This window comes from Carcharhinus amblyrhynchos, chromosome 23 (assembly GCF_965287045.1).
Source record: "Carcharhinus amblyrhynchos chromosome 23, sCarAmb.v2.hapA, whole genome shotgun sequence".
NCBI lineage: Eukaryota > Metazoa > Chordata > Chondrichthyes > Carcharhiniformes > Carcharhinidae > Carcharhinus > Carcharhinus amblyrhynchos.
Genome location: NC_137346.1, coordinates 34,693,908 through 34,708,995, shown reverse-complemented (window position 1 = coordinate 34,708,995; position 15,088 = coordinate 34,693,908). Strand labels below are relative to the sequence as shown.

The 15,088-nt window shown below is 48.2% G+C and overlaps 1 protein-coding gene across 5 annotated transcripts in view; it reads right to left on the bottom strand.

Moving 5' to 3' along the window:
- limk1a (LIM domain kinase 1a) overlaps positions 1 to 15,088 on the bottom strand; it is a 70,712-nt gene that overhangs the window by 12,086 nt on the left and 43,538 nt on the right. For all 5 annotated transcript variants that reach the window (XM_080210390.1, XM_080210392.1, XM_080210394.1 and 2 more), the window contains 5 exons: positions 7,176 to 7,307; positions 6,183 to 6,242; positions 4,885 to 4,950; positions 4,454 to 4,625; positions 1,740 to 1,795 (listed from right to left, as the gene is read on the bottom strand). In XM_080210390.1, the coding sequence (XP_080066516.1) occupies positions 1,740 to 1,795; positions 4,454 to 4,625; positions 4,885 to 4,950; positions 6,183 to 6,242; positions 7,176 to 7,307 (486 nt within the window). The remainder of the gene's footprint in view (positions 1 to 1,739; positions 1,796 to 4,453; positions 4,626 to 4,884; positions 4,951 to 6,182; positions 6,243 to 7,175; positions 7,308 to 15,088) is intronic.

Sequence of the window (15,088 nt, the reverse complement as noted above, 5' to 3'; positions counted from 1 at the left end):
GAGTGCAGCAGTTCAGAGGCAGCTTCTGCCACATCAGGTATAATTACCTTTTAAAGAGGATGTTCTTAAAAGGGACATGCCCCGCCTCTGGGATTAGAAAGCTCAAAGTCAGGCTGTGGCTGATATATCAGTCTTCTGGTGGTCCATCCTTCAGAGGTCCCCTGCATCACAAGAGTCTTCAGCCAATTCAATTCACTCGAGAAACATCGGATACATCAAAGGCAATGGGCCCCTAGTGTCCCAGCAATAGCACTGAAGGCTCGTGCTCCAGAACCGATTGCACTCCTAGCCAAGCTGTTCCAGTACAAATCCAACATGGGCATCCATGCAGCAATGTAGAAAATTGCCCAGGTATGTCCAGTACACAAAAAGCAGGGCAAATCTTACCCAGCCAATTACCATCCCATCATTACTAATGGTCATTAGTAATGGAAGGGGTCATCAACAGAGCTATCAAGCAATAACTTGCTCACGGACACTCGGTTTGTGTTTTGCCAGGGTCACTCAGCTTCAGGTCTCATTGCTGCCTTGAGGTTAAACATGGATAAAAGAGCCAAATTCCATAATTGAGATGAGAGTAACTGTCCTTGACATCAAGGCAGCATTTTATTGGGTGTGGCATCAAGGAGCCTCTGCAAAACTGGAGTCAATAGGTATCAGGAGAAATCTCTCTCCTGGTTGAAGTCATACCTAACGCAATGAAAGATGGTAGTGGTTTTTACGAGGTTCTCTCAGTCACAGGACATCACTACAGAAGTTCCTCTGGCTATTGTCCTAGGCCCAACTATCTTCAATGACCATCCTTCCATCATAAGGTCAGAAATGGGGATGTTAACTGATGATTGCACAATGTTCAGTACTGTTCAGGATTCCTCAGTTCCTGAAGCAGTCCATGTTCAAATGCAGCAAGACCTGGATAATATCCAGGTTTGGGCTGACAAGCAGCATGTAACATTGGTGCCACATAAGTGCCAGGCAATGATAATCTCCAACAAGAGAGAAGCTAACTATCACTTATTGACATTCAATCCCTCATTATAAACGTCCTGGGGATGAGGAGGGTGATGGGATACTTCCCATTTGCTTTGCTTAGAGTACAGCTCCAACAATCCTCAAGAAACTTAAGCAGCCAGTTTGATTGGCAACCCATCAACAAACATTCATTCACTCTCTTCCCCACCAAAACATAATGGTAACAACAAGATGCGCTGCAGGAACTCACCAATGCTCCTTTACAGGCAGCACCTTCCAACCCCACCACCACTATCACCTAGAAGGACACAGAAGCAGAAACATGGGAACACCACACCTGTAAGTTCTCCTCAATGCCACACACCATCCTGACTTAGAAATACATCACTGTTCTTTCAGCGTCGCTGGATCAAACCCAGGAACTCCCTTCCTGAGGGTGTACCTGTAGCACATGGACTGCAGCAGTTGAAAGAGGCAGCTCACCATCACTCTCTCAAGGGCAATTAGGGATGTGCAATAAATGCCAGTCTAGCCGGTGACACACACATCCCATGAATGAATTAAAAAAATTATCTTGCTACAAAGCCAACACAAAATAATCTCTGAAGTCACAAAGGAGTGAGTGACAACAATCACAAAGGAAGCGAGATGGGTAACATTTGGAATTTATGTAACTAATGGATTGAAAAACTGTGATGAAGGTGGCTTTCAAGTTTTTACTTTTCATAAGCAGTCCAAAGTCGCAGCTGCTCAGTTTAATGTCTTACCTCACACAGCATAATCCCAAATGAAAAGATGTCAACTTTCTCATCATAGCTTTTTCCTGAGAACATAAAAATATCAGTAACAATCACTACCAGAGAATACCAATGAACACCAGAATGCCACCAAATACAAGTCCTGAGGAAAATCAGAGTAAAACTGAATAACTGATTTTCAACAAGCATCGTTGAGGGTCACAGGACCACTATGCAAACGGCAAAAAAATAAAATGGGGGGTGGGGGGGGAGCGGAGTAGAGAGAATACTGCCGAGTACTGGACTGCTTTCACCAGCAAATAATTACAATAGAATATGAAAAAGGGGAGATAATATTGTTACTGGATTAGTAGTCCAGCGGTTCTGGGGACACTGATTGAACCCCACTTACAGCAGCTGCTGGAATTTAAATTTAACTAATACATTTAGAATTAAAAGCTCATTTTCAAGGTCATTTACAGAGACAGCACCAATAGTTGTAAAAATGGTAAGTAATGTTTTTTAGGAAAGGAAATCTACCATACCTTAACCGGTCTGGCCTACATGTGACTCAAGTGACAAGACGTAGGAGAAGCAGTAGGCCACTCAGCCCACTGAGTCTTTTCCAACATTCAATGAGATCATTACTAATCTAATACAGTAATTCTCAACTTCACTTTCCCAACTGCCTTAACCCCACAACACTCGATTCTTTTATGATTAATATTTACCCAGCCTCCACAGTCATCTGGAGTAACAAATTCACTGCTCTCAAGAGAATAAATTCCTCATCTGTTTTAAATGGGCGATCCCTTACTCTCAGATTATGCCCTCTGGTTTCAGACTCTGCCACAAGGGGCAATAACTTCTTAGGATTCTCAGGCATTGTAGATGCTATGTCTCAATAAGGTCACCTCATTCTTTTAAACTCCAATGAGTAGATGCAATCTCTCCTCATAAGAAAATCTAAAATGGCCAAGAAAACCACGATCAAACTGCTATCAAGTCTAAAAGAATGGATGGACTGCCCAGCATTACCTAGGCACTGGCAACATTAACTGCAAACCCAGCCCTGTTGACCCTGCAAAGTCCTCCATAATAACATGTGGGGGCTTATGACAAAATTGGGAGTTTCCCCAGACCAGTTAAACTTAAATGCTTAGATTCTGAGTCTGAAGGCACTGGATACTGCAAAGGCTATGGCCCCAGACAACATTTAAGCAATAGTACTGATGATTTGTGCTCCAGAACTTGCTGTGCCCCTGGCCAAGCTGTTCCAGAATAGTTACAACACTGGCATCTACCCAGCAATGTGGAAAATTGCCATGATCATGTCCCGTACACAAAAGGCAAGACAAATTCAATCTGGCCAATTACTGCCCAGTCTACTCTTGATGATCAATAAAGTGATGGAAGGGATTGTTGACTCTGCTATCAAGCAACCCCGCCCCCACCGATTCCCAAAATCCCGTCCATCATCTACAAGGCACAAGTCAGGAGTGATGGAATACTCTCCAATTGCCCGGATGAGTGCAGCTCCACACCATCCAGGGTTAAGCAACCCACTTGACTGGCACCTCACGCACTTGCTTCAGCAACCACTCCCTCCATTCCTGATGCATGATGACAGCAGTGTGTACCATTCACAGGATGCAGTGCAATACACAGGTTCTATCGATCATATCCTCCAAACCCATGACAAACTCGACTAAAAGGTTATGGGAATACACCACTTTCAATTTCCCCTCCAAAGCGCACACCATCCTGACCTGATTTGGAAACATATCACTATTTCTTCACTGTTTCTGCCAGAATCCCAGAACTCCCTTCCTAACAGCACTGTGGGAGTACAGAAACCACACAGACTGCTATGGTTCAAAGTAATGGCTCACCAGCACCTTAGAATAACAAACGCTGCCCTTGTCAGTACTGCCCACATCAATGAAAGAATATTTAAAGAAAACAGTCCATCTCAAATTTCACACACTCAAAATGTTGACATGCCTCCAATACTCTGTCAGCAGTTAGACCTCATTCATTCAAGGCTGAACTGTCTGCACTGGGGATCAGATGCTAGCGGAAGAAACTTGGAGAAACCTGGAAAGAATATACTTACAATCCGTTTTGAATGGAACTTGGATAACCCAAAATGAACTGCAATTTCCAGCACAGCTCACTAAGGGATTTCAGATTTATGGTTGATAATCTTCCAGAGGGAAGGGATGAGAATCTCCTTTCTAACAGATTCAATTGAGCTTTCAGCTGGACATAACAGGGCTGTGTCCTTACATAACCTCCACATATGCAGTGGCAGCACCTGCTCTGGAAATCATTTCCATACTGTTTTTTTTCGGGGGCGGGGGGAGGCAGGGAAACTTCCATTCAGTTGCAGTTGGGTACAGATATGGCCAAATGTTTGAATCAGTGTACCAGAGAATTCCAGTATGATTCCTGTCCATGGTGAATAGCAGCAGTAGCACTGTGTTAGGAAGGATAAAGGATAGATCAATCAGCCAAGAAGTCCTGATTCCGGGTCATGACCCAGGCTTGTGCAGGTTATACAAGGACAGGATGTTGTCCTGTATATCTGGATGGCTTGCTGACATTTACGGCCTTGCTCACCTCTGAATCACTGGGCAGGGTAATGAGGCTTGCAGGTATAATCTCAGTAACACTTAGTGCCCCAAAGAGAGAGGGAGGAATAAATAATTGGAGAAAAGATAGTTTCCTCTTTTTACATTTACCGTTAATCATCTCTGGAGCCATCCAGTAAGGGTTTCCCACCACAGTGTAACGCTTCTTCCTGTCTGGTTTCCTCATGGTGGACAAGTTTCCTGGAGACCGATTGTCTGTCTCTTTTTTATCATCAACCATTAGTCTAGACAGTCCAAAATCAGCAACCACCACAGTGTTGTTCTGAAATATAAAATCAGAAATTCAAAAGGAACCCTTGAGGCACCAAGCATTGTCCAGGTCACATCACCAGAAACCAGGCACTGCCTGGGGAAGAACCACACCCCACTCCCCCCGCCAGGAATCTGACTGCCCAGGGAAGAACCAACCCCGCCCCCAAAAGGAAGCGAGCACTGCTTGGGAGTGCCCTCCCCACCTCAGACAGGAATTGAGTAGCGTCCAGTGCACCTTCCCCAACTTTTCCAGTTTCACAGATGCTTACCTCACGTACTAGGCAGTTATGAGAGTTCAAGTCTCGATGGATTATGTTCATGGAATGCAGATAAGACTGAAATCAGAAAGCAAACAGGAGACAGAGTGAAGAGTTTTAAAATAACTACCATTTCTGCTTTAATTTATTCAAAGTTTTGCAGCCCAGAGAGAAGGCAGCCTGAGGGGGGATCGGTGGGTGGAGGCTGATCGGTTATCATTCCCCATGATGTGTACTGCTAGGGCACCATGAAGCAGTCTCGAAGTTACGATTAAGTGGACGATGTACACATTTACAATAGAGGGCAAAGGTTTGGAGAGGACCCCATTCCCAGTCCTGATGCTATCAATCTCTAGACTGCCCTTAAAGCTCTAGGTCATGTGTCTTTTTACATCAGTGTGTGAGAGTGATACCGTACTCGTCCCATGTTAACCCTTTAGGTATCAAATCCTTCCACTAAGAGCCCAACATAGATGCAGCACTCCAGCCTCTCTGGAAAACTGATGACAAGCACCTAGCCTGCCACAAAACTGCGGTTAAATCACACAGCCACTGTAGTTTTGGGTCACAGTTCACCACTGATACAAAGTAAAAGAAAAAAAACCGCACTGGTTCAGTTTGAAGTGGGTCCTCTCGTGTGTAGGATACTTTGCAGCATTCTAAAAAGTCCACACAAGACTGAATCTGGTATTAAAATCTCAACAGCACAGTAGCACAGTGGTTAGCACTGCTGCTTCTCAGCTCCAGGAACCTAGGTTCGATTCTGGGCTTGAGTCACTGTCTGTGTGGAGTTTGCACATTCTCCTTGTGTCTGCAGTTTCCTCCAGGTGCTCTGGTTTCCTCCCACAGTCCAAAGATGTGCGGATAGGTTGACTGGCCATGCTAAAATTGCCCCTTAGTGTCCTGAGACGCGTAGGTTAGAGGGATTAGTGGGTAAATATGTAGGGATAGGGGTAAGGGCCTGGGTGAGATTGTGGTCGGTGCAGACTCAATGGGCTGAATGGCCTCTTTCTGTGCTGTAGGGATTCTATGATTCTATGAACACCAGCAATTCACAACTCGGATGTGTTCCTATGAGAGTCTGAGACAGATGACAGAATTTGGAGAGTTGCAAAGTTCAACTTCACTACATTATTGTGAGATGAACTGGAGGTCAGGGCTTCAGTCAGATGACAGCTTTAACATGTTTGAGTTATCACATCCTGTTGAAACGAGACACCCTTTTACTATAACCAACTGGAATTCAATCCCCAGAGATCATTGTTTTGTCTGCAGTTCTCTTCAATCCTCCAAAAGTGTTAGCTCCTTACCATCCCCTCAGCAATGTCCCTGGCAAAGCTCACACGATGGTCCCATGGCAAGATGCGGTCCTGTGGAGGGAAAAATCAAGGAGAACCCAGTTACATTTGTTTGTATTTTTAAAATTTGTATCAAAAGAAAGTAGTTATCAATTGTGTTTTATTCAACTGCAGTTACTCCAATCAGCCAGATTCAGCAAAGAGCTTAAGCGCCAAGAACAGAAGTTAAAAGAGCTGAAGTTGGATGCACGAAGGGAAACAAGGGTGTAATAACTTTGTGTAGTAAGCTGACACAGAAGGACACTGAAGACAGTGAAATGGGTATAAAAGGCAATGTGTTTATGGAGCAATAAGGGGCTCAGCGATACAAATGGAACACTAAGCCAGGTTCATATATAGAAAAGCGACAGGCGTGTTGGGCTAAACGCTCTTTTCCTCTTCCTATAAATTCACCTTGTTTGCTGCTGTGTCAGAAAAAATAGCAAGAGAGATATACGATGCATCCATTTTTCAGTTACAAACCAAAGTCAAACCTTACTGCTATTGTAGTGGAACAGCCTACATTCAAATCTGCAGAAACCACTTCTATGCTAAAGAGAGAGCCTGCTCACACTTAAAACAGTCAAGTGGCCATCTGAATGTGGAAATCAGGGTCAAATACCTTTCAGAAATCTGTCTCCACCATCAGTCACATCTATCATTGTCTTTAGATTAATCAATATTCAATTTCAGACTGCATGCTTGGGACAAAATGAAATAGTATTCCAAACAGCAGATAGTGTTGCTCCTCCTGAGGAGCAACATCAGGCTCCTCCTATATAGACAGGATTGTTATAGATAGTCTTTCTATAATATAGGACTTTCTGACTATGACTATGACAACAGTAAACTACTTGGCAAACAGTCCAGTAAAGTCTTCACAGACAGTTCCAAACAGTACTGTGGCTCTAGATTAGAACAATCCTTCAACAAACAGACTAGTGTTTTCAATCCATCAGCACTTACTAAATCTTTGATGATGCTTCTCAGTGTCCCTCCTTTGATGTACTCCGTAATGAAGTTCAGCCTCTTATCTTTATAAAGGACACCAATGAACCGGAGAACATTTGGGTGGTCTAGGCAGCGCATCACTTTAACCTGATTACAGGAGAGAAAGGTAAACTTTCTTAATGGGTCACATGCCACAGAAAGCCAAGTATAAAACACAGCAAACTTCCATTCTCAATGTTACACTTGACCCGAGTGATATTACAGCCATTTTATAAGCTCTACTAGTTAGTTCTCAAAGCTGAGGTTAAACACTGAACAGTGCACTCAATCTGTAACATGCTCTCCAAACAAAGTTCTCCCCGATAGTGCACTTATTGACAGAACTGTCGTGCGCATAACTTTGCCAGACAGCTCAGGAAGAGTCCGGAAGATGCTAACATGGCGGATTTTAGGCTGTATGTGGGTGTGGTGCAAAAACTAAAGGAAAGAATGTGCAAACCAGTACATTGTATCTGATCTCAATCCAACAGCCTCTTTTAGAATAGACGCCAAGATGGGCGGCACGATAACACAGTAGTTAGCACTGCTGCTTCACACCTTCAGGGACCTGGGTTTGATTCCTGGCTTGGGTCACTGCATGGAGTTTGCACATTCTCCTCATACCTGCGTGGGTTTCCCCTGGGTGCTCTGGTTTCTTCCCACAGTCTAAAGATGTGTGGGTTAGGTTGATTGGCCATACTAAAAATTGTATTTTTAAAATTTGCATCAAAAGGAAGTAGTTATCAATTGTATGTTTTATTCAACTGCAGTTACTCCAATCAACCAGATTACAGCAAACAGCTTAAGCACCAAGTACAGAAGTTAAAAGAGCTAAAGCTGGATGCAGTCCTGAGCTGTGTAGGTTAGAGGGATTAGTGGGTAAATATGCAGGGATATGGATGTAGGGCCTCGGTAGAATTATGGTTGGTGCAGATTTGATGGGCCAAATGGCCTCTTTCTGCACTGTAGGGTTTCTATGATTCTACGTTCTTCCTCTTTTGATAATAGACTAGATCCATCTAAAGACATCTCAAAACTTGTGGAGATCACCTTCCTTACAGTGAGTCCATCCCCATAAGGGTACAGAGGATTACTGGGTGCCAACTTCACAGCTATTCTGGTAGACCAATCCCCTCCTCCCAAATTCCAGGAGACTGTCAGGATCACCACCTTCTTGCCATTTCAAATTGAAAGTTCCAACGAGACTAACTGGTTGCTCTAAAAACCAACGAGACTAATGGGACTATTTGGTTGTTCTAAAAACCAATGTAAAAACATCAGGTCTTGAAGTAGTCTTGTTCCACGATCCAATTTGTGCACTCAGGTCATAAGGTCAGAAGTGGGGATGTTTGCTGATGTGCTGTTCAGCACTATTTGTAACTCCTCACATACTGAAACAGTCCATGTTCAAATACAACAAGATCTGGGCAATATCCAGGCTCGGGCCAACAAGTGGCAAGTAACATTCGCATCATAAAAATGCCAGGCAATGATCACCACCAATAAGAGACACTATCTACTGCCTCTTGATAGTCAACGGTGTTACCATCATTGAATCCCCCACTGTCAACATCCTTGGGGTTACCATTAACCAGAAACTCAACGGGATCTGCCGTATAAACAGTGGCTACAAGAGTAGGTCAGAGGCTAGGAATACTGTGATGAGTAACTCACCCCTTGGCTCCTCAAAGCCTATCCACCATCTACAAGGCACAAGTCAGGAGTGTGATGAACAAGTCCCCACTGTCCTGCATGGGTGCAGCTCCAACAACACAAGAAGCTTGACACCATCCAGGGCAAAGCAGCCTGATTGGATGTGGTGCCAATCACTCCCTCCAGCACCAATGCTCAGTAGCAGCAGTGCATACTGCAGCAATTCACTAAAGATCCTTAGACAGCACCTTCCAAACCCATGACCACTTCCATTTAGAAGGACAAGGGCAGCAAGTACATGCGAACAGCACCACCTGCAAGTTCCCCTCCAAGCCACTCATTGTCCTGACTTGGGAATATATCACCATTGCTTCACAGTCGCTGGGTTAAAATCTTGGAATTCCCTCCCTAACGGCAGCAATTCAAGAAAGCAGCTCACCACCACCTTCTCAAGGAAACTATGGATTGGCAACAAATGCTGGCCAGTCAGTGATGCCTGTGGCCCATTAGACATACTGGAATTGTGCAGTAAAAAGAACGTTACATTACACAGCCCAGTGCGAGAACACAGGAACCTCCCGTTACACAGCCCAGTGCGAGAACACAGGAACCTCCCGTTACACAGCCCAGTGCGAGAACACAGGAACCTCCCGTTACACAGCCCAGTGCGAGAACACAGGAACCTCCCGTTACACAGCCCAGTGCGAGAACACAGGAACCTCCCGTTACACAGCCCAGTGCGAGAACACAGGAACCTCTCGTTACACAGCCCAGTGCGAGAACACAGGAACCTCCCATTAGATAGCCCAGTGCGAGAACACAGGAGCCTCCTGTTACACAGCCCAGTGCGAGAACACAGGAGCCTCTCATCAGATAGCCCAGTGCGAGAACACAGGAGCCTCCTGTTACACAGCCCAGTGCGAGAACACAGGAACCTCTCATTAGATAGCCCAGTGCGAGAACACAGGAGCCTCCTGTTACACAGCCCAGTGCGAGAACACAGGAGCCTCTCATCAGATAGCCCAGTGCGAGAACACAGGAGCCTCATTAGATAGCCCAGTGCGAGAACACAGGAGCCTCTCATTAGATAGCCCAGTGCGAGAACACAGGAGCCTCTCATTAGATAGCCCAGTGCAAGAACACAGGAGCCTCTCATCAGATAGCCCAGTGCGAGAACACAGGAGCCTCCTGTTACACAGCCCAGTGCGAGAACACAGGCGCCTCTCACCAGATAGCCCAGTGCGAGAACACAGGAGCCTCTCATCAGATAGCCCAGTGCGAGAACACAGGAGCCTCTCATTAGATAGCCCAGTGCGAGAACACAGGAGCCTCCTGTTACACAGCCCAGTGCGAGAACACAGGAGCCTCCTGTTACACAGCCCAGTGCGAGAACACAGGAGCCTCCTGTTACACAGCCCAGTGCGAGAACACAGGAGCCTCTCATTAGATAGCCCAGTGCGAGAACACAGGAGCCTCATTAGATAGCCCAGTGCGAGAACACAGGAGCCTCTCATTAGATAGCCCAGTGCAAGAACACGGGAGCCTCTCATTAGACAGCCCAGTGCGAGAACACAGGCGCCTCTCACCAGATAGCCCAGTGCGAGAACACAGGAGCCTCTCATCAGATAGCCCAGTGCGAGAACACAGGAGCCTCTCATTAGATAGCCCAGTGCGAGAACACGGGAGCCTCTCATTAGACAGCCCAGTGCGAGAACACAGGAGCCTCTCATCAGATAGCCCAGTGCGAGAACACAGGAGCCTCCTGTTACACAGCCCAGTGCGAGAACACGGGAGCCTCTCATTAGACAGCCCAGTGCGAGAACACAGGCGCCTCTCACCAGATAGCCCAGTGCGAGAACACAGGAGCCTCTCATCAGATAGCCCAGTGCGAGAACACAGGAGCCTCTCATTAGATAGCCCAGTGCGAGAACACAGGAGCCTCCTGTTACACAGCCCAGTGCGAGAACACAGGAGCCTCCTGTTACACAGCCCAGTGCGAGAACACAGGAGCCTCTCATCAGATAGCCCAGTGCGAGAACACAGGAGCCTCATTAGATAGCCCAGTGCGAGAACACAGGAGCCTCTCATTAGATAGCCCAGTGCGAGAACACAGGAGCCTCTCATTAGATAGCCCAGTGCAAGAACACAGGAGCCTCTCATCAGATAGCCCAGTGCGAGAACACAGGAGCCTCCTGTTACACAGCCCAGTGCGAGAACACAGGCGCCTCTCACCAGATAGCCCAGTGCGAGAACACAGGAGCCTCTCATCAGATAGCCCAGTGCGAGAACACAGGAGCCTCTCATTAGATAGCCCAGTGCGAGAACACAGGAGCCTCCTGTTACACAGCCCAGTGCGAGAACACAGGAGCCTCCTGTTACACAGCCCAGTGCGAGAACACAGGAGCCTCTCATCAGATAGCCCAGTGCGAGAACACAGGAGCCTCATTAGATAGCCCAGTGCGAGAACACAGGAGCCTCTCATTAGATAGCCCAGTGCAAGAACACAGGAGCCTCTCATCAGATAGCCCAGTGCGAGAACACAGGAGCCTCCTGTTACACAGCCCAGTGCGAGAACACAGGCGCCTCTCACCAGATAGCCCAGTGCGAGAACACAGGAGCCTCTCATCAGATAGCCCAGTGCGAGAACACAGGAGCCTCTCATTAGATAGCCCAGTGCGAGAACACAGGAGCCTCCTGTTACACAGCCCAGTGCGAGAACACAGGAGCCTCCTGTTACACAGCCCAGTGCGAGAACACAGGAGCCTCTCATCAGATAGCCCAGTGCGAGAACACAGGAGCCTCATTAGATAGCCCAGTGCGAGAACACAGGAGCCTCTCATTAGATAGCCCAGTGCGAGAACACAGGAGCCTCTCATTAGATAGCCCAGTGCAAGAACACAGGAGCCTCTCATCAGATAGCCCAGTGCGAGAACACAGGAGCCTCCTGTTACACAGCCCAGTGCGAGAACACAGGCGCCTCTCATTAGATAGCCCAGTGCGAGAACACAGGAGCCTCTCATTAGATAGCCCAGTGCGAGAACACAGGAGCCTCCTGTTACACAGCCCAGTGCGAGAACACAGGAGCCTCTCATCAGATAGCCCAGTGCGAGAACACAGGAGCCTCATTAGATAGCCCAGTGCGAGAACACAGGAGCCTCTCATTAGATAGCCCAGTGCGAGAACACAGGAGCCTCTCATTAGATAGCCCAGTGCGAGAACACAGGAGCCTCATTAGATAGCCCAGTGCGAGAACACAGGAGCCTCTCATTAGATAGCCCAGTGCGAGAACACAGGAGCCTCTCATTAGATAGCCCAGTGCGAGAACACAGGAGCCTCATTAGATAGCCCAGTGCGAGAACACGGGAGCCTCTCATTAGATAGCCCAGTGCGAGAACACAGGAGCCTCTCATTAGATAGCCCAGTGCGAGAACACAGGCGCCTCTCATTAGATAGCCCAGTGCGAGAACACAGGAGCCTCCTGTTACACAGCCCAGTGCGAGAACACAGGAGCCTCTCATCAGATAGCCCAGTGCGAGAACACAGGAGCCTCTCATTAGATAGCCCAGTGCGAGAACACAGGAACCTCCCATTAGATAGCCCAGTGCAAGAACACAGGAGCCTCTCATTAGATAGCCCAGTGCGAGAACACAGGAGCCTCCTGTTACACAGCCCAGTGCGAGAACACAGGAGCCTCCTGTTACACAGCCCAGTGCGAGAACACAGGAGCCTCTCATCAGATAGCCCAGTGCGAGAACACAGGAGCCTCATTAGATAGCCCAGTGCGAGAACACAGGAGCCTCTCATTAGATAGCCCAGTGCGAGAACACAGGAGCCTCTCATTAGATAGCCCAGTGCGAGAACACAGGCGCCTCTCACCAGATAGCCCAGTGCGAGAACACAGGAGCCTCATTAGATAGCCCAGTGCGAGAACACAGGAGCCTCTCATTAGATAGCCCAGTGCGAGAACACAGGAGCCTCTCATTAGATAGCCCAGTGCGAGAACACAGGAGCCTCTCATTAGATAGCCCAGTGCGAGAACACAGGCGCCTCTCATTAGATAGCCCAGTGCGAGAACACAGGAGCCTCTCATTAGATAGCCCAGTGCGAGAACACAGGCGCCTCTCATTAGATAGCCCAGTGCGAGAACACAGGAGCCTCTCATTAGATAGCCCAGTGCGAGAACACAGGCGCCTCTCATTAGATAGCCCAGTGCGAGAACACAGGAGCCTCATTAGATAGCCCAGTGCGAGAACACAGGAAGCTCCCATTAGATAGCCCAGTGCGAGAACACAGGAGCCTCCTGTTACACAGCCCAGTGCGAGAACACAGGCGCCTCTCACCAGATAGCCCAGTGCGAGAACACAGGAGCCTCTCATCAGATAGCCCAGTGCGAGAACACAGGAGCCTCTCATCAGATAGCCCAGTGCGAGAACACAGGAGCCTCTCATTAGATATCCCAGTGCGAGAACACAGGAGCCTCTCATCAGATAGCCCAGTGCGAGAACACAGGAGCCTCTCATTAGATAGCCCAGTGCGAGAACACAGGAGCCTCTCATTAGATAGCCCAGTGCGAGAACACAGGAGCCTCCTGTTACACAGCCCAGTGCGAGAACACAGGAGCCTCTCATCAGATAGCCCAGTGCGAGAACACAGGAGCCTCTCATTAGATAGCCCAGTGCGAGAACACAGGAGCCTCTCATTAGATAGCCCAGTGCGAGAACACAGGAGCCTCCTGTTACACAGCCCAGTGCGAGAACACAGGAGCCTCTCATCAGATAGCCCAGTGCGAGAACACAGGAGCCTCTCATTAGATAGCCCAGTGCGAGAACACAGGAGCCTCTCATTAGACAGCCCAGTGCGAGAACACAGGAGCCTCTCATTAGATAGCCCAGTGCGAGAACACAGGAGCCTCTCATCAGATAGCCCAGTGCGAGAACACGGGAGCCTCTCATTAGATAGCCCAGTGCAAGAACACAGGAGCCTCTCATCAGATAGCCCAGTGCAAGAACACAGGAGCCTCTCATTAGATAGCCCAGTGCGAGAACACAGGAGCCTCTCATTAGATAGCCCAGTGCAAGAACACAGGAGCCTCTCATTAGATAGCCCAGTGCAAGAACACGGGAGCCTCTCATTAGATAGCCCAGTGCGAGAACACAGGAGCCTCTCATTAGATAGCCCAGTGCGAGAACACGGGAGCCTCTCATTAGATAGCCCAGTGCAAGAACACAGGAGCCTCTCATTAGATAGCCCAGTGCGAGAACACAGGAGCCTCATTAGATAGCCCAGTGCAAGAACACAGGAGCCTCTCATTAGATAGCCCAGTGCAAGAACACGGGAGCCTCTCATTAGATAGCCCAGTGCAAGAACACGGGAGCCTCTCATTAGATAGCCCAGTGCTAGAACACAGGAGCCTCCTGTTACACAGCCCAGTGCGAGAACACAGGCGCCTCTCACCAGATAGCCCAGTGCGAGAACACAGGAGCCTCATTAGATAGCCCAGTGCGAGAACACAGGAGCCTCTCATCAGATAGCCCAGTGCGAGAACACAGGAACCTCCCATTAGATAGCCCAGTGCGAGAACACAGGAGCCTCTCATCAGATAGCCCAGTGCAAGAACACAGGAGCCTCTCATTAGATAGCCCAGTGCGAGAACACAGGAGCCTCCTGTTACACAGCCCAGTGCGAGAACACAGGCGCCTCTCACCAGATAGCCCAGTGCGAGAACACAGGAGCCTCTCATTAGATAGCCCAGTGCGAGAACACAGGAGCCTCTCATCAGATAGCCCAGTGCGAGAACACAGGAGCCTCATTAGATAGCCCAGTGCGAGAACACAGGAGCCTCATTAGATAGCCCAGTGCGAGAACACAGGAACCTCCCATTAGATAGCCCAGTGCGAGAACACAGGAGCCTCTCATCAGATAGCCCAGTGCAAGAACACAGGAGCCTCTCATTAGATAGCCCAGTGCAAGAACACGGGAGCCTCTCATTAGACAGCCCAGTGCAAGAACACGGGAGCCTCTCATTAGATAGCCCAGTGCAAGAACACGGGAGCCTCTCATTAGATAGCCCAATGCAAGAACACGGGAGCCTCTCATTAGATAGCCCAGTGCGAGAACACAGGAGCCTCTCATTAGATAGCCCAGTGCGAGAACACAGGAGCCTCTCATTAGATAGCCCAGTGCGAGAACACAGGAGCCTCATTAGATAGCCCAGTGCGAGAACACAGGAGCCTCCC